Genomic DNA, 19,674 nt, shown 5'->3' on the forward strand with positions numbered 1-19,674 from the left:
ATAAAAAACAATATTACAATTTTTCACTACTATCAACAATCAAATTTATCTATATCAAAATTTACCTGAGCATGTTCTTCCATTTGCATCAAGTTCATATCCAGAATTGCAGGTACAATTATATCCTCCATCAAAGTTCTCACACAGATTATCTGACTCACATGTATTGTTCCCACTGCATTCATCAATATCTAAAAGAAGAGGATGAGATATTAATTCAGTCTAGACGTTATCAATACCTAGCAATGACAGCTTTCAAGCTATAACACTGTGCTAAAGTCATACCCAGTGTCTGAAAAAAACATTGTACACACTAAAAAGTGAAATGTTACATCAGCAATGGAAATGGAATTTCCAAATGTTTATGTTTTATAGTATGCTTTAATAGTATGCTTTAACAAAGTATTTGGAGATCATTTGGAGCAACTGGTAAGATTGTCAAAGTTCCTATGCACTTTTACTTAGACAAGGTCATTTCAGATTGAGATGTTTGTTATTTACATTTTGACCTATGAGAGTACTGCGGATTGGCTTCATCAGGTAAACCAATAAGGTTAACAGTGTTTTTCAACTAAAGAAACTAGCCATAAATAAATCTTTCAAATAACAAACATAAAACATGGAAAAAGGGGCGTTTGGAAAGACATTTCTGTAGAATGACGAACGAAAAAGGTCGTATAAAACGTAATCATGATTTGAATCATGATTCTATGACGTCACTGTGTCAGGCTACTTCTGGCTTGGCCCTTACAAAGCTCAAGGCACAACGCTATGCTCACGGTGTATGTATATAACTATGTGCTATGTATGCATTTCTTGTCACATGCATTTATTGAAGTTCTGTGTTGGTCATTGCATCGTTCGCTGCTTTTCATTTTGTTTTTTTGTCATGGCTCCAACTTCAAATTCTAGTAAGTGAACTCAGTAGTTGTTGAGTTAACAGTGCTAATATGAAAATGGAATTATGGTGAAATTCACTTCTGAATATCATTTTTGATAAACCGACAAGATGAATAGAAGTAAACAAAATGAGGTATAACACACTGAATTCTGAAAGCAAAAAAGATTGATTTTTCGATAGCCGAAACACTCGCGAAAAGTTAACCTATACTTCCTGTGATGCGCACTGGATCAGCCCGAATCCGAGGAGAAACAGCAGTGGAATGCAAGTCGTTTAACTCTTTGTTCGCCAAGTTCGCCGATTGGCACACTTGCTGCTTCGCCAAGTACGCCGATCGGCACAAATCTCACGACAATCCAATTACATTGATTTAAACAATGCTATCAATCACAAAAGCTAAGCTCCCTAAGCTGCACTTCCTGCCTTGCCATTGAAAAAAAAATAGCCTAGGCTTAGAGTATTGGGCCTGTACAATTATTCTTTGACAAAGGGGTTATAAGTAGCTTATTCTCATATTTTGTAAAAATCTGGGAATGAATAGCCTGTACACTTATAGTTTGCCAAACTTGAAGGTTTCCATTGATCAGAGATATATCTTCTTAACATGAGTAAATATTTATGAAAATATACATCAATAGAAAGCTAATTTTCATACTCTACAACTTTACTGTAAGAACATTTTTTCTGTAGGAAAAAGCATAAAAAGTTACAGCCATGTAAACTACGCATGCAAATTCAGAGCTTCCATTTCTGGTGTCCATAGAATTAATCCGGCAATAGGGGATTCCGTGCATGGCGGACAAAGAGTTAAACCCTGATTCTGTGGTATTGTGATTCATGTTTGTGTTTTGAATCATGATTCTGGCCTGAGGTTGCATAAACGCTGCATTACTGTTTTGTTTTAGGGACATGACAAATGATCCAACATCTTTTATTTTTGTTATATTATCAGTGTAATGTTCCTTGAGGCAAATAATATGCAATGCTGTAATAACATATTAGTTTGTTTTGTTTGTAAAACTTGAAATAAATCAATTGGATTAGATACCTTCACATATTTGAAGAAGTGAATACATGAAATAAATTAGTTATCTTCACATATTTGAGGATCTGTATAAAATCAAATATATTAGATACCTTAATAATATCTATTTGAAGAAGTGAATACACCAAATGAATTAGACACCTTCACATATCTGAAGATCTGTATGAAACAAATATATTAGATACCTTCATTTTATAAATATGAAGAGGTGAATAATCAAAATATATTAGATACCATCACATATTTGAAGTGGTGAATACATCAAATAAATTATATACCTTCACACATTTGAAGAGTTGTATTGAACTGAAATCCTGCCTCACACACACAACTGGGTTCTCCTGATTGCACAATACAAGCAACCATTCCACAAACTGATTGCATTGTTAAGTTACACATGGCAGAAGAAGACACTGTATAAACAAATCAATGAAATAAAAAAAAAAAAAATAGAAAATCACAAGTTGTTGGGTTACATTTTAACGAAAAATGTCGCTATTAATATCACGTATTATCAACAAAGTATGCAGTTCTAAGTGTAAAGACTAAAGTAAGTGTACATGTATGCAACAAACTTAGAATTCTCTTAATTAACCTAGTCTTCGAACAAGGAATTTGAATGAATAACCTTTGACAAACTGTCCTAAAAATCAATCAAAATATATTATAAAGATCAGATTCTACACATATTGTGACCATTTTCATCGCACCAGAATCTATAGTTCAATGAAAAAAAAAAATCTGAATAAAGGTATTCAATAACATACTTAAATTGATGACCTGAAACATGAAACTCACCTTTTCCAATTGACACACTTAGAAACAGTTACTATTTTTACTATATGCCTCCACCACTGCCAGACCAAGAATACTCAACATACCTTATTCTAATATCTCAATTAACAAACTGTGACACTTGACCTTATGAATCCATAAGTCACTCATATAAACCTTACATGTTGTGCATGATGTGCGTATTAAGCTGGATTGAAGATTATTTATCGATGGTTATTTAGTTACCATGAGAATAAGGTATTTCAATCCATATATAATAACCTCTATGACCTTTGACCTTATGAACCACCCAAAACAAAAACATTCTAATCAATCATTCTAGCTCCCACATGAGCCTAATTTGAAGTTAAACACTCAAATGGTTTATTGATTGTGAGAATAATATATTATCAGGTATTCAACTACTGATCTAATGACTCCCAAATATATTCAGATCATTGCTGCTCTCATACAGATACATGAATCAAGTTTGAGGCTGAACCCTCAAACAGTTATTTAGTAATAGCGAGAACAAGAAACTTTGGGGTATAATGCCCCCTGTGGCCTTTGACCTTTTTCACCTCATGGCCCTGAAATCTATCAGATCGCCACTCCTATAGTTTGAATATGAACCCTCAAACGGTACTGAACCTATTTGCAAGAACAAAATATTTTAGGGTATATACAGTAATTACCTCTGTAATCTCTGACCTCATGAACTCATAACCTCAATTTTAATCTCAATCTCAAATTCATTTCAGACAATCATCACTACCATATGGTACATGAGCTGGGTTTGAGGTTAAACCTTCAAACTGTTCCTCATTTACTGCAAGAACAAGATACTTTGGGGTATAAAAAGATCTGTGACCTCTGACCTTGAGACCCCATTATCTACTCTATTGCCACTCCCACAGCCAAGACTTGGAATGCCATCCCTCTTCCAATAAGAAATGCTTCTAGTATTCTTGGTTTCAAATCTTCCCTTAAGATATACCTTTTTCCTTAATAATTAATTTCCCTTTTTATCTGGAATGACTGATTGTGGTTATCATAGCAAAATTTAAATTATTATTCATACATTGTACATGTATGCTATGGTACTTTTTGTTTTAGCACCGCTAAATATCCATTATTATTATTATCATTATTATTATTATTATCAGCTAAGTTATATGAAGGTATACCCTAAAACTGCAGCATCGGATACTTTCAGGTATATGGCCTCGTTGACCTTTGATTTTTTACAATGACACCAAAAAAGGAACAAGATCATTGTCACACCTTTATATACATACTTGGACTCAGTTTGAAGGAACAAGATCATTGTCACACCTTTATATACATACTTGGACTCAAGATCATTGTCACACCTTTATATACATACTTGGACTCAGTTTGAAGGAACAAGATCATTGTCACACCTTTATATACATACTTGGACTCAAGATCATTGTCACACCTTTATATACATACTTGGACTCAAGATCATTGTCACACCTTTATATACATACTTGGACTCAAGATCATTGTCACACCTTTATATACATACTTGGACTCAAGATCATTGTCACACCTTTATATACATACTTGGACTCAGTTTGAAGGAACAAGATCATTGTCACACCTTTATATACATACTTGGACTCAAGATCATTGTCACACCTTTATATACATACTTGGACTCAAGATCATTGTCACACCTTTATATACATACTTGGACTCAAGATCATTGTCACACCTTTATATACATACTTGGACTCAGTTTGAAGGAACAAGATCATTGTCACACCTTTATATACATACTTGGACTCAGTTTGAAGGAACAAGATCATTGTCACACCTTTATATACATACTTGGACTCAAGATCATTGTCACACCTTTATATACATACTTGGACTCAAGATCATTGTCACACCTTTATATACATACTTGGACTCAAGATCATTGTCACACCTTTATATACATACTTGGACTCAAGATCATTGTCACACCTTTATATACATACTTGGACTCAAGATCATTGTCACACCTTTATATACATACTTGGACTCAGTTTAAAGTTGTTTTGTCAAACAGGTAAAGGAATCAAAATCAACACGTTGGAGTTTTCCACAGGCATTTCATATATCCAGTTCCAAGACTTTAGACATTTCTTATTTTAAGCACTATAACTAAGGAGAATTTCATGAAACAAATATCCTGTGATTTTGTTCTGAGCCATTCAGATGGAAGGATTTCAGGAGCTAATAACATTTTTCACTAAATGTTTGTTTGATGAAATGCTATCCCTGATCAAGATAATTCATATTATGATTACCCTCAATAGGATATGATAAATTCACTTACCATTACATGTACCATCATTCTCTAACTGGAACCCTTCAAAACAGGTGCAATTAAATCCAGGAATATCATTAACACACATCTGCTGACATTCATGAGTACCAAGATCACATTCATTTATATCTGTAGACATAAAAATAACCAAAATATAACATATTAGCTTCATTGAAAAAGATATCATCCTGTGTTCTTTGCTTTGAACTATGGAATGAATGTGGCATGAATATTTATGTAAGATTAGAGGTTCAGCACATTGACATGGTTCCATGTCATTTGCTCCTGCAACAATTGCTCCGATGGAACATTGGCAAGTTAAGCCAAACATAATAAGTAACCTCTACAAATAAATAAATCTTAACCCTTAACTTGACATCCGTCTGAACCCAAAATTCTATTACAAACCTGACTGTAACCCTATGCCCTCTGAGATATTAAGACCAGAGTAAAGTTTCATATATACAGGCACTCAGTCTATGATGATGTTTTTGTTTATCACTGAAACATGAGTAACTAAAGTTGGGACATTTTGGTGTTATACAACCTGGGTGCAGACATGGACCCAATCCAAATTTAAACAAGAATTTAGAGTATGAATCCTTTATAGAAAAAAATACTTTGGCTGACTCATTTGAAGTTTTTGCGTTGGTAGTACACATACTCTATTCCACTGTACTTGACATATTCTCCATTTATAGACCCTCTGTTCATTCACCTGATAAAACCAACCAAGGTTGGTGAAACATCGCGACGCAGAAATTTCTACTTAGGAATTTTTCATCACTTCCCAGTAGATGAATTATACCGGTAACTGATATTTTCAAGTTTGCTGAATGAATCATAATACTCATAGATTTATTTATACTGTACATTTGAGCATATAGAAACTGACTCTAAATTCTCTACCGAGCTTTGTTAGAAGCTAGTTTATGTATTTTTTTGGATTAAAAATGAAATAAATCAATTGAAATCAACGAACCTTGACAGAACGTTCCATTTCCTTCATATCCATTGTCACATGAACAAATAAATGAGCCATTTGTATTCATGCATGATGCATCGGGATCACAGCCAGGAACACCCTCACATTCATTGATATCTGTAAATAAGAATAAAATATGAACAATAAAACTTTTAATTAAGACTTCAAGGGGAAACAAATTGATACAATAAGAGTTGGTAAGTCAGTTAGTAGTCCAAAGTTTAAAGATCTTAGTTTGGGGGTATTTTTAGTTTTGGTAGATCAGCCCCACCCAGTCAAAAAGAGTGAATGTTGCTTTTTTGATTCACTAATTACATGAATGTGTATACCCTTATGGGGCGTTGCAAGAAAGTTACGTTGCAATTGATTGCAAATCGACTGCAACTTTGCAGCCGATTCCGATCGACTGCAAATAGCAATCAATCGCCAATTTGCGTTGCAAGAAAAAGGCTTGCGATTGAACGCAAGTTGCAGCTGATCTGCAGACGATTTGCAGCTGTAAACAGGGTCTGCAGCACAAGACTAGCCGAAAAAGCAAAATAATGGCTTGCAACAATCCTGTTTGTGGAAGAGAGTAAGTAGAAAATATTCATTTTTCAGACAATTCTTTCTCCATTATGTATGTTTTTAGAGAATTTATATATTTTAGACCTATGCCAGGGAAAAAAAATATTTTGAAAAAAGTGAAACTGTATCTTTATCGCCGGTCGAAATTTCACCTTCAACAAATTTTCTACCGTACAGTTTCAATCCCAGTCCCACACCTGACTTTTTGTGTCGGTAATGCACGGTTGTATCAACAACACGGCAGGTCATTGCCGGTGCAGTGCTGTTAAAAATCACCAAGAAGCAAGTAAATGTGTAGGCTCTAATTATGTATGAAACATCGAAAATGACCTTCAAATATTATTTTTGTTCCTATTTGAAATGATTTTTTAAGTTATATCGGTTTCAACGGAGAATAGCCATCCAGTAAATAGAAATTAAAGACTTCCATTACACTTACAGTCTAGACATTTCCAAAAAAAAAGATTCCTCTCCATTTGTCTCTCTTTTTTTAAGAGTCTGTCTAACGTTACCTCGAGCGAAGTTCGTGCAGGCCCTACTCCACTTCACTACCGCTACACTACGCTCCACCTACCCGAACTTCGAGACTGAACTCTAGTCTAGGCTATCTGATATTCCGAGTGACAAAGGTGGGATTTTATGGGGGGAAAATATAAAATTCATGCAACATCACAATCTTTAAAAACAATTAAAACTAATATTCTTACTTTACACCAAGTTTCACTTTTTCATGCTTCTATCAGTCTCAAAATTGGTGATTTAGAGCCAACATGAAGTTCCTCACACAAATAAATAATTTGCTGCCGTATCGCGCGTGCATGCAATGTTTTGAAATCGGCAGTGAATTATTTATACGTGTGAGGAACTTCATGTTGGCTCTAAATCACCCATTTTAGACTGATAGAAGCATGGAAAAGAAGTGAAACTTGGTGTAAAGTAAGAATATTAAATTTAATTGTTTTTAAAGATCGTGATGTTGCATGAATTTTATATTTTCCCCCCATAAAATCCCACCCGTCACTCGGAGTATCAGATAGAGTTCACGGTCTCGAAGTTCGGGTAGGTGGAGCGTAGTGTAGCGGTAGTGAAGTGGAGTGGAGCCTGCACGAACTTCGCTCGAGGTAGTCTACCGTTAACCTCCCTTTTTATGACTTTCCTTGGCCTGGCCTGGGATAAAGTGAAAATTTTGCTGTTTCGACTTTGGTCTTTGGAGGATTAAAAAAAATATATATTTAGGCCTATTATTATTATTTTTTTTTTATTTGGGGGGGGGGGGAGTTCTCCACACTCCATACATCTCGCCAGACAAGAAAAAAAAGCAAAGGTATAGGGGGTCTACATGTGTTGGGCTACTTTTCAGAATCTATTGGCCACATCTGCCACATTCTTGGGAAAGTTTTAACATTGAATAGGATGTTGCCTGCCCAGGGCCCTTTTAAATTTCTTACGGGCAGATTGCACAAGAGGTTCTTTGCAAGGACAGTCTATTTGTGTCGTTGATTTGTAATGATGTGCCGTCACATTTTTAATATCCATCTCATATAAATATAAAAAGATATACATGTAAATACATTTTATTTTTTAGATTCAATATGTAGATCTACTATGCCGGGGGGGAGGTACTTAGATTTGGTTTGGACAAAGGTGTGTGGCTGAAAGTTTGAAACCCATACCCATATTTACAGGTCATTTTGGCTAAAAAGGTACCCATTATTAGGGATTCATTACAGGGGCGGATCCAGGATTTCCAAAGGGGGGGGGGGCACATTTTCGCCTGGAAAAACTTGACAAGCAAAAAAAAAGAAAAAAAAGGTAATCACCCAAAATGTAAGGTCATTTTGTATTTGCACATAAGACATTGGAGTAGAATATGGACCCATGTTTAAGGACATTATCTAAAAATTGGGCCATGCTTAGGGATTTTCCAGCATAAAACCATACGCCATGTTTAGGGATTTCTTCAAAAAAGGCGACCCATTCCTGTGGCATATCCCCATATGCCTTATCTCGTGAGTACCCCCCCCCCCCCCCGGGCTACTATGTAGCTGACTCTTGATTTTTATGCAAGCACATGAGGTGCTAAATAGATGACAGACTTTTTTTTCACTTTAAATTGTTTAATGGATGATTACAATGCTTTTCCAGGTGCTTTCAGTTAAAGGGTGTCTCATATGGTGCATCAGTATTAATATTGAATGCATAATCATGATTTTTTTTTTACATCCTTTTACATCAAGCACAATACTCGGGGGGGGGGGGGCATATGGTCCCCCTTGACATTTTTCAGAATAAATCTGCCACTCAAAATTTTATTACCGCACCGCTGACTGACGTTTTACTTTCAAGTCTCACACAACTTTTGGTACTAAATTTGCCATTCCCAGGTACAGGGTCAGGAAATTTTGCAACATTATGTTTGTTTAAGTACATGTCAGACAAAAACATGATTACATGTAAAAAGTCAATATTCATAACTGGGTAATTTGTTTTTTATTGACAATAGTAATTTAATGTCACTGATGAACTTTGTCTTGAAAATAACAATTAAAAAAAAAAATTAAGAAGTTAAGAAAAAATATTAAAAAAAAAACATGAATTGAAAGGAATTTATTTTGATACCAGATTTTTTAAAGTAAAGTTGTTAGCATTGCTCTAGAAAGGAATATGTACACCAAAGTTTGGCATTCTATTACGAGCTTTTTTTAGTAAATTAAAGCAAAAGGTATGATTTCATAATTTTTTTAATTGCGCCGCCCATGGCTGAGGAACCATAGTGCCCCTCCCCAGGCCAGAAGTGACTTTAATCAAAACACCCTTGGACTACTATAATGATTAACACACTGGCAACTGAGCTTAACTTGTATATTAATTTCATGAATATGTTTTATCTCTTTGCTTTTTGCTTTTAATTGCTTACTACAGTTATGACAAAGAAGTCTGGAACCTCAGAACCACCATAACTGTGTCTGCTACAATGTGTGTTCTTGCTACCAGCTGATTGATTCATTTTATCAACTCTTGAATGGTAGGTTACATGTAAACTGTATTATTATTAATAATTCACCATGATGCGGATGGGGGTGAAATCTGTACACATTGACCCAAGGATAATGCAAAATGAAAAAGGCTAACACAAATCTCTATCTTGACTGGACTTCTCAGCAATGAAGACATCCCATTGATGGGGGGGGGGGAGGGGAGGGGGTGGTTGTGCTCATCCAAGGTGTACTGTATGAAAGTGTGTATTTTGCTTTCATTGATTTAACTTATTGCATATTTTAATTTCCATGATTCTTTTATTTGGGGAAAAACAATCAGTTCACACTTTTTTAGATTACATCATGGCAAATTGCCAATTACTAAGGTCTCAGGAGTAAGCCACTATCCCTCTATCATATCATCATTTGGGTGCAAACAACGCCCTTACCAGCAGGCATAGGGGCATTTCTGCACCGATGGGTGCACAAAAATGGTTTGCTAAGGGCGTTCTTGCACTGAAAGGACAAAATTTGGACTAACGCAAGCTATGTATAGTTATGGGCTTGCATTATTTCCCATATTATTTCTTTATGAACAGGTTGATTATCAGAACTGAATTCAGAGCTGCTCCTGTCTGTAGTAACATCATTATAAGAGTGGACTACAGAATGAGGGCGTTGCTTGTTTAAAAACTTCACTCCATGGAGCTCTCCAAATTCATCGCAAATTAGACTGCTTCTGGAAACCAGATTTGTTCCTTCAAGCAGAGATGCTTGTGGCTTTCCTGACTGGACTTCTATGGATTCTTCATGCCAACCCTAAGAACTGTGGTCTTCTGCATGATACACATCAATTTCAAACAAGACATTCTGTGGTGAAACACTTGATGCAGATGAAATGAAATTTTATTACTGAATCTCAGAAGTGATTCCTTGGGAGCAAGAAATAATGAAAAATAAAAATAAAAGGTCCATCAATAATGAATGTCTTGAGCAGTGTTCTTTTTTGTGCACAGATCAATGGATCTTTTCAAGTCCAAGCAGGGATGTAGTCAATGCTGACCTCGAGGCAACATTTTGCTGGCCTTGGTCCGAGTCACTGTACAGAATCTGTGGGAAGTTCTCTCAAGCTGCCTCATGACTCGGAAGAATCAGCCTCGACCTCATCCCTGTATGCAAGTGTGATATATATCTACGATGCAATCTCATGATTAAAGAGAGAGAAACACGAGAGCTTCAGATTTTGAAGTGTAGCAATCTCCTGAAATGTATGTTTTATTTGCAAAACTTAATTGGGCATGTTATTCATTATGATATGTATGAATGAAAGCATTTAAGCAATTTAGTGCTCTTGCAAAACATATTCTGAGTTGTATTTACTGCAAACGCTCAGAAATATTGATAAGCATTTGCCAGTGCATGAAGTGTTTTAATAAAGAGTGGCTTTGTGCCTATGGAGAGTTATTATTTCTTCAACATTTCTTCATACAAATTATTTCAGAAATCACAATTTGAATATTCCATGACCTCTGATAACAAGAGCAGAATATTTTTGGTGATTGACACACTTTAAAATGATATTAGGAGAGAATGTACTGAAATTGTGTGAAAATAATGGCATAATTGCTGAAGAGGCCTATAAAGATTGAAAATAACATTATTTCAAGTTTTTCTTGAAAAAAACCCATGGAAAATTGAAAATGGCATAATTTACACAAGTTTTCAAAACAAAATACAAAAAAAAAATTTTTTGCAGATTTTTTAGTACACAAGCCTATGGACAATCAATTGAACGTAAATCGAACGCAAATTTTGCGCATCCTCCAAAATCTTACATAAGTTACGTTCGATTTGCAATCAATTGCAAAGCTTGCGCTTGATCTACGTTCAATTGATCAAACGCAACTTCTTCTTGCAACAGGATTGAACGTAACTTGCGTTCAATTGCAGATTTGCGTTTAATCGGAGGACTTACGCTCAATTTTGGGAGTTGCGTTCGATTTGCGTTCAATCGCAAGTTTCTTGCAACACCCCATTAGACTGTTATATTACAGATTTGAAATGAAACTGTGTGTTATTGGATAAATCAAGCTATTTTGCATGGAAATTTATTTTAATTGGGTGTAAATTCTGTACAATTATTAAAAAAACAAGAGAGTAGAATTATTCATCATTATGTTATATTTGAAAGCGTTTAAAGCATGTTTACATGAAGTTAAATCAAATGTATGCAAGGCAAGCTGGATGGGTAGGCTGCGACCATTGATGCCTTAAAACACCACACGAACAAGCAAGAACAGTATTCTTGTTGCAACTGTCTGAGATTTTTTTGCAAAAAGGAAGCAGAAAAAGAGGACATTCATGACCTCATTGTCAAATTATCCAGTGAAGTACAATGTATTGAATGTACCTCCAACCAAAGGAGACATCAACAGAAGCCATCGTGAGTCATTCAAGAAGAGAGAGCGAACGCCCCTACCCCACCCCATCACAGAAAAATTGTATCTTATCACACTCTCAAACTTGCGGTGAAGAGCCACAGAAAGTTAGCCAGATCACAAAAATGAATACAAGTGAATATGACTACAGCCAATGTACAGCTTCTAAAAGAAACAAGAAACTGTCCTAAAGTAAAAAACTCCTGGACCAGCGATGGACGTATCATTGCTCTGATCAAGACTGACAGAGGAACTGAAAAGTAGAACATTTTGAGTGTTTATGATTTTCAAAGACTGGACAGTTAAGTGAACCATTCATCTGTGGAACAGTATCTTTAATAATTTTCTTAATCTTCCAGACTGCATCCAATTTCAACTTTGGTGAATATTCCCATACCGTATGTTGTTTTTATAATACATGCATTTTTCTTTTACTGCAATATAACATTCTTCATTGTTATTGTCACTCTGTAACTTGTTTCTTCAAATTGCAGTGTAATTTTAGAAAACACTTGCAGCAGTATATTCACTATTATCTTGCCATCCTTTGCTATGATGATGTCAAATAGATTATATTTTGAATCTCCCTATGTAGCCCCCAATTAATTAAATACTAGTAAACATTTAAACAAGGAAAATCTCTCAATGATTCACATGAACTGTCTGAGAAGTAAGAACAATTTTGATTCGCTAAATATGTATCTTGACTTGCATTTTCCGTGTCTTCTTTGATTGCCCCTCCGCTTCAAACAAAAAAGCTCTTCTCAAAACATGCACATCATCCCTCCTTAGCAAATGTCCATACCATCTTGACCCCATTTGAACTAAGTGCCTTTATGTGGTAATGATTACAAAGTAAAAAAATGTTAACCAAATCACTCTGAAATAGTTTCAGCTATCCCACCACAACCCGTCTTTATTTTACAGTTTATTGGAACATTTGATACTATTGGTATGATCTATTATCTGTAAAAGCTTATGTTTATTACCAAGAATTGAACAAGATATATGACCAGCTGAGAGTATCTTATGCCAATTGAAATTCCTTTGCCTTTATATGGTTAAGCATTATGTCACTTTTCATGGTCTGATAGTTGGCCTAGGCAGCGCAGGGTATTAAAGTGGAAGAATTTCTCACATCAAGAGTGCTTTCCCCCTTGAAGAAGTCTCTATTGCATGTATTTCCAGAGCTATTTTGCAGGGTATTAATAATAGCCAACTCCCCAAGAAAGCTGTAGAAGGAATTTATTTTCTTACCTTCACACTCTATTCCTTGTACATCAAAGCCATATCCATCTAAGCACTCACAAACAAACGATCCATTTGTGTTGAGACATTGAGCCAATGTGGTGCAGTTATCTTGTTCAGTAGCACACTCATCGATGTCTATCAATAAAAAAGGAGTGAGTTAAAATACTTCTACAGAAGGAGAATGCAGAGATCAAACAGGTGTAAACATTAGAAGTGTTAGGACTTGTTTAGAGATAAACAAAGCATGTTGAAAATACAAAAATAGAGGATCATTAATTTATTAATGATAATAAAGGAATTCATGGGCGGTTTGAAAATGTAGTGCACACAGTGATTGGTGTCAGAGCCACACTCCTTCACAAACACACATATATAAAAGGACTATAGTATAATGGCTAGACTTGATATCTTTTACAAAATATTTATGTAATATTCATACATATGAAGTTATGAGTCCAATAAATTGACCATGCAAGTGTTTGTAATGTATGTATATAACATACATGTCAAGTGATTCTGGAAGATAAGTAATTGCTGAGAAATTGATATAATACTAATAGTAACCAGGTGTCTTATTTCCAAGGAATAATACATTACAATAAATTATCTCTTTTTCTGTGTTAATTACATTTCAGATTGATTATATTTCCACCTACGATTGCAGTATTTAACAGAGTAAGGTTTAGGTATATGAACTGGATCTAGAATAACAGTGATATGGAGACAACTGACCATGATTTTAAAGACTTCTTCATGAAGCTATATCATTAACTTACCGAAGCATTCCCTTCCGTTCCCGATATACCCATCATTACAGATGCAAACATAGCTGCCATTGTTGTCCATACACGCTGCATCATTGCTACAATCATCCATGCTATTAGAGCACTCATCAATATTATCACAGAAGGTTCCATTCCCAGACCATCCATCATCACATGTACATGAAAAGCCTCCTACTTCATTAGTACAGCTCGCTTCTATGGCACAGTCATTTGCAAGTGGGTCCAGACACTCATTTACATCTTAAAATTATACATAAAATAAACAAGTCAGAAAGTCCTTTGGAAGCGCATAGGAACATTACGACATAATGTAATATGCGCTTTACAAGAACTGCGTTATTATTATTGTCAGATGATGTTAAGATAATAGAAATGCATAAAAATCAATCCTTTTGTGTATGTAGATTTGGTATATAATTCTGAGGTAAACCTATATCATGAAATGTCTGACCTGCAGGCCTAACAACCTGTAAACATACAAAATAGGAGTGATTCATTAAAACAAGTGGAATGCCTCTGGCTGTCTCACCTGCATCACGCGATTCAATAAAGCAGCAGTGCTGACTTTGAAAACTACTATAAAATAATTATTCACAAAAAACACTATTCATATAATGATACAATACTACGTTCATTGACATTTGACCTTGATCATGTGACCTAAAACTTGTCAGTGATACTTGATTACCCCTATATCCACATTTTATACACTATAAAACGTTAAAAGTTATGACAGCCATCTAATTATTACCTCTAAAATGGCCAAAGTTCAATGACCTTAAATGACCTTTGACTTTGGTCATGTGACCTGAAATGTGCACAAGATGTTCAGTAATACTTGGTTACTCTTATGTCCACGTTTTATGAACTAGACCAATATACTTACAGAGATGTGATGGTAATTTAACAAATACCTCCAACATGGCCAAAGTTTATTGACCTTAAATGACATTTGACCTTGGTCATGTGACCTGAAACTTGGACAGGATGTTCAAAGATACTTGATTACTCTTATGGCCAAGTTTCATGAATCAGATCCATAAACTTTCAAAGTTATGATGGTAATTCAACAGATACCCATTATGGCCAAAGTTCGTTGACCTTTGATGTTGGTCATGTGACCTGAAATTCGCACATGATGTTCAGTGATACTTGATTACTCTTATGTCCAAGTTTTATGAACAAGACCAAAAAACTTTCAAAGTTATGATGGTAATTCAATATATACCCCCCCATTTGGCCAAAGTTCATTGACCCTAAATGACCTTTGACCTTGGTCATGTGACGTGAAACTCAAGCAGGATGTTCAGTGATACCTGATTAAGCTTATGTCCAAGTTTCATGACCTAGGTCCATTAAGTTATGATGACATTTCAAAAACTTAACCTTAGATTAAGATTTTGATGTTGATTCCCCCAACATGGTCAAAGTTCATTGACCCGAAATGACCTTTGACCTCGGTCATGTGACCTGGAACTCAGGTAGGATGTTTAGTAATACTTGATTAACCTTATGGCCAAGTTTCATGAACTAGGTCTATACACTTTTTAAGTTATGCTGTCATTTCAAAAACTTAACCTTAGGTTAAGATTTGGTGTTGACGCCGCCGTCGTCGCCAATAGTCTCACTCTGCTATGCAGGTGAGACAAAAATTGGAGTCATAGAATACATGTATTTCCCATAGATGACTGCACATAATATCTGGACAAAAAAAGGAGTTTTCTTTCCATATATGATATCGTGTATATCAATCATCTCCAAAAAAGGAGCAACTCTTTTTAAATAGGAGTAGTTGGCATGCCTGCTACTGTCACAATTGGCTTAAAATTCATAAGTGTAGTTACTGTATTAATGATGAGCCCACTATTTATGTTGAAAATAATTTACATGATCAGTATGGTAATTTGTTAGAAAATCAGAGCCGAGTCTTTATTTGGCGGAATCTTCACATTTCATCATCTACAAATTAATGTGGAATGGAGGGAAAGCTGCAATAAAGAGATCCAGAGTAACATTATACCTGGATTCCTGTCAATAGAAGCAGCACACTTTCAACAATGCCTGAAGTCTATACAGACATGCACGTGTAAATAAATTTTGAATTTTTTCGTAAGATAAGATCGAATACTCAGAAGTTAAGAGTGACTTTAAGAACGACTGGTGATCCTTTCTTCTTGTTAATGATATTCACAATTAAATGTTCATTGGTAATAGAAAGGTTCACCAGTCGTTCTTAATTTATGAACAGCTTTATGAAACAACTACCTGGATGAATAAAATAGGACAACTTTTGTGAACATTCGCACTGAAATTTGTTTCACAAACAAATCACCTATGATAGGCATATATTCTTGTCTTGCTGGCAAAATGTTTTGCTGTTCATGAGTCAACTTTTTAATTTCTCCTCATATATATTCAATATGTGATTACTATTAACCAGAATAGAAAGCTATTGAAAAATTATCTTATAAAGCTGGCATGTAGTCTGAAAGGGAATTAATCTAATAAAGTTGTAGTTTAGCTTTGGATAGTCAATTGTAATTCAGCATACTTGGCGCTCATTTCATTTATAAATGTCTAGGAATGAAATGTGAAAAGAACACCGTAAGCTTAAGTAACAAATAATAATAGTAAACAGTTATTTTTGTCAGAGTTTTAGCAGAGTTAGACCATGGTCTAAGTTGAACTGGGCTTCAGAATCAATGGTGAAATGGCTATTATACTGTACCTGAACATGTCGTTCCATTTCCAAAGTAACCTTCATTACATGTGCATAAGAAAGAGCCAATATTGTTTGTGCATGTTGCCTGCGGATCACATGAACTCATGTCACTGCACTCATCAATATCTGTAAAAAGCCATAATCATATTCTAGTAATAAAGCAAGTATGAAGAGTAGATATTTGTTTGTGTTCAGGCTTAGACCCTGATAGAAATGTTAATAAACAAGCGGGTCTGAATACGAGTCTAGCAGAAACATATTTTTTCCTTCAAAATATTAAGTGAAAGAAGCCCGCAAGAGACAAGTTGAATTATGGTTTTTATGCTTCAAATTCAAAGCACTTATCTCAATCAAAAGGTTTGGCAAATACAATCTGAATATTGCTGGCTGAAAAATCAACTCATTAAACAAAGGTTTGGATTCATACATGTATGCATCATAGCATACACTAATTTCTCCATTGCTGGAGCTCATAAATCATAGCAAAATTAAGAAAATACTTTTGCAGGTACATATACATTCATTCCTAATTTGTTGTGGAATATAGCTCTCTCGACTGGCAAGACTTAATTTCTAATTTCTAATCTTTTAATTTATTCATCCACTCTTCCTTTTATTCATTCAATCATTTATTCACTCATTCAAACATTGATCAATCCTTTCATTCATTAATTCATCCATTTATTCATTAATTTATTCACTCTTTCATCTGTTCTGTAATCATTCATTCGCTCATCAATTCATCATCCATCATTCATTTATTCACTACTTCATTAATTCTTTAATCATTCATTCATATGTTCATTCGTTATTTCTCACAATCATTTATTCATCACTTCACTCATTCACTTACCATAAAAACAGCATAAGATAGAACTCAGTACATGTAATAATAATAATAATAATCCGCTTTTATATAGCGCTTAATCCATCAGCACGACGTGTCTAAGCGCTTTACAGATATATTATACCCCGGTCATCGGATTCAATCAGTCATTCCCTCACACAATGTGTGCACATCCTCCACTCCCTGGGGAGTATTCCAGTCAGTCGCCTGTGAGGCGCACACAGTACTGGACAAGCTACAATGACTTTCACATCCTACCGGGTACCCATTTAGCACCTGGGTCGAGAGTGGCAAAGTGTGGATTAACGCCTTGCCAAAGGACGCCAGACCGCGGTGGGATTCGAACACACGACCCTCTGTTTACAAGGCGAGAGTCAGAACCACTACACCACGGCTCCTACATGTAAACAATATGGGTATAAAATACACACAATTTACAGATTACATGGCCTATTATGATTTTGATCATACTTACCTTCGCAGTTTGTATTATCATTTGTAATTGGTGAGAATCCATCTTCACAATAGCATTCAAATGAACCCATAATATTGTTACAACGACTGTTGTTTCTGCATGCATGTGTAGTTACATTTCTACATTCATCAATATCTGAAGATAAACGACAAAAGGAATAAAGGGGGTATTTTATGAAGCAACTTCCCTGTGATTTTTCAATGACAAACTTGCTCTTAGGCAATTAGATGCAAGGTTTTAAGTAACTAACAGTTACCAGTGAAAATCACTATTTGCTTCATGAGTCTGAATAAATGAAGTTATTAATGAAATAAAATAATCAATACTGAATGTAATGCATTTTTAATATGATTAAAAAATACTGAAATCAACATCAGATTTCGTATACAATCACTTTACACTACAAAAGGTATTGAAAGTAAAGTATTGACATTCTATATTGATTTAATATAAGTCTACAATCTAGCTGTTTTACTAGGTGTTGAAGAAATGTAATCAAATCAATTACATTTATCAATTACACTAATACACTCTATAATTATGCAAAAAAAATCAAATCTGTTCTCTTATTACAATTCTCAAAAGTGAGATGGTGGACCAATGCTTATTGAGTGATATTTGAATCTTTTGATAGTGGATTTTACCTCTTCTTGGAGTGAAAGGTCTCCATAAAATGCACAGTTCACTCCAAAAGGGCGTGGGTTCCTAGTAACATTCCAGATTTGATTAGGGACTAAATTAGGGGAGTGTTTCATCAACATTTATGTCCGACAAGTTGTCAGATCTGACAACTTTCCCCGATTCTGATTGGCTGAGAGGTACTGTTGCTATGGTAATTGTCGGATAAAACAGGACTTGTCGGATAAAATCCTTTCATGAAACGCTCCCTTGGTCTCTTTTTTTAATTTGATGAATAGATACTCACCAATGCAGCCCCGTTGATCAGGATGTAGTATATAGCCATCATTACATGAACAATCATACCCATCAAGTTTATCAGTACACATCTGATCACATTCATTTAGTGTGTTGTTTGCACATTCATCAATATCTAGGAAAATGAAGAAATATTTCATACAGGTTCATGTAAAGATAAATGAAATTCACTTTACTGAAGAATATTGATGATAGAGACCTGTTTTCTGAACTCAAGACAAGTTTAAGATGCTGCTTTGAATATGATTTAGAGGTCTCATTCCTCAGAGCATAGTTTGTTACACCATGTATTAAATATCAACATGATGAGGTAATAGCAATAAAATACATACACTTAAAAGTATGTATTTTGTTGCTATTACCTGTAACACAATGGTTAGCTATAACCTGTAACACAATGCTTAGTACTTGATCTTAGGAGTTATTTCAAAATTAATTACATTGATCATTATGTGCAATAATAATAATAATAAGAGGGTATTTGTATAGTGCAAATATACACCTTGTTGGGGGCTCAAGGCGCTCCTACATGTATATTATCTCAGCTAAGTTAGTCTACCGATTCCGGTGTGCACAGCTTTTTGAGGATTTCTTTCCTGCCGGTATCCGTTTACCTTACCTGGGTTGAG

General features: G+C 35.0%; 1 protein-coding gene and 1 long non-coding RNA gene across 6 annotated transcripts in view; one reads left to right on the top strand and one right to left on the bottom strand.

The window, feature by feature from the left end:
• Positions 1 to 19,674, bottom strand: part of LOC129268042 (fibrillin-2-like) — a 180,535-nt gene that overhangs the window by 128,722 nt on the left and 32,139 nt on the right. For all 5 annotated transcript variants that reach the window (XM_064115326.1, XM_064115329.1, XM_064115330.1 and 2 more), the window contains exons 18-26: positions 19,035 to 19,160; positions 18,110 to 18,244; positions 16,794 to 16,913; positions 14,057 to 14,305; positions 13,287 to 13,415; positions 6,044 to 6,163; positions 5,071 to 5,190; positions 2,225 to 2,359; positions 66 to 191 (exon numbers count right to left, since the gene is read on the bottom strand). In XM_064115326.1, the coding sequence (XP_063971396.1) occupies positions 66 to 191; positions 2,225 to 2,359; positions 5,071 to 5,190; positions 6,044 to 6,163; positions 13,287 to 13,415; positions 14,057 to 14,305; positions 16,794 to 16,913; positions 18,110 to 18,244; positions 19,035 to 19,160 (1,260 nt within the window). The remainder of the gene's footprint in view (positions 1 to 65; positions 192 to 2,224; positions 2,360 to 5,070; positions 5,191 to 6,043; positions 6,164 to 13,286; positions 13,416 to 14,056; positions 14,306 to 16,793; positions 16,914 to 18,109; positions 18,245 to 19,034; positions 19,161 to 19,674) is intronic.
• LOC135158056 (uncharacterized) lies at positions 6,468 to 10,572 on the top strand. Its single transcript, XR_010296871.1, has 3 exons — positions 6,468 to 6,620; positions 9,536 to 9,638; positions 10,191 to 10,572. It is a non-coding gene; the product is annotated as an uncharacterized LOC135158056 (long non-coding RNA).

The sequence above is a fragment of the Lytechinus pictus genome, unplaced genomic scaffold (assembly GCF_037042905.1).
Source record: "Lytechinus pictus isolate F3 Inbred unplaced genomic scaffold, Lp3.0 scaffold_27, whole genome shotgun sequence".
Classification (NCBI taxonomy): domain Eukaryota; kingdom Metazoa; phylum Echinodermata; class Echinoidea; order Temnopleuroida; family Toxopneustidae; genus Lytechinus; species Lytechinus pictus.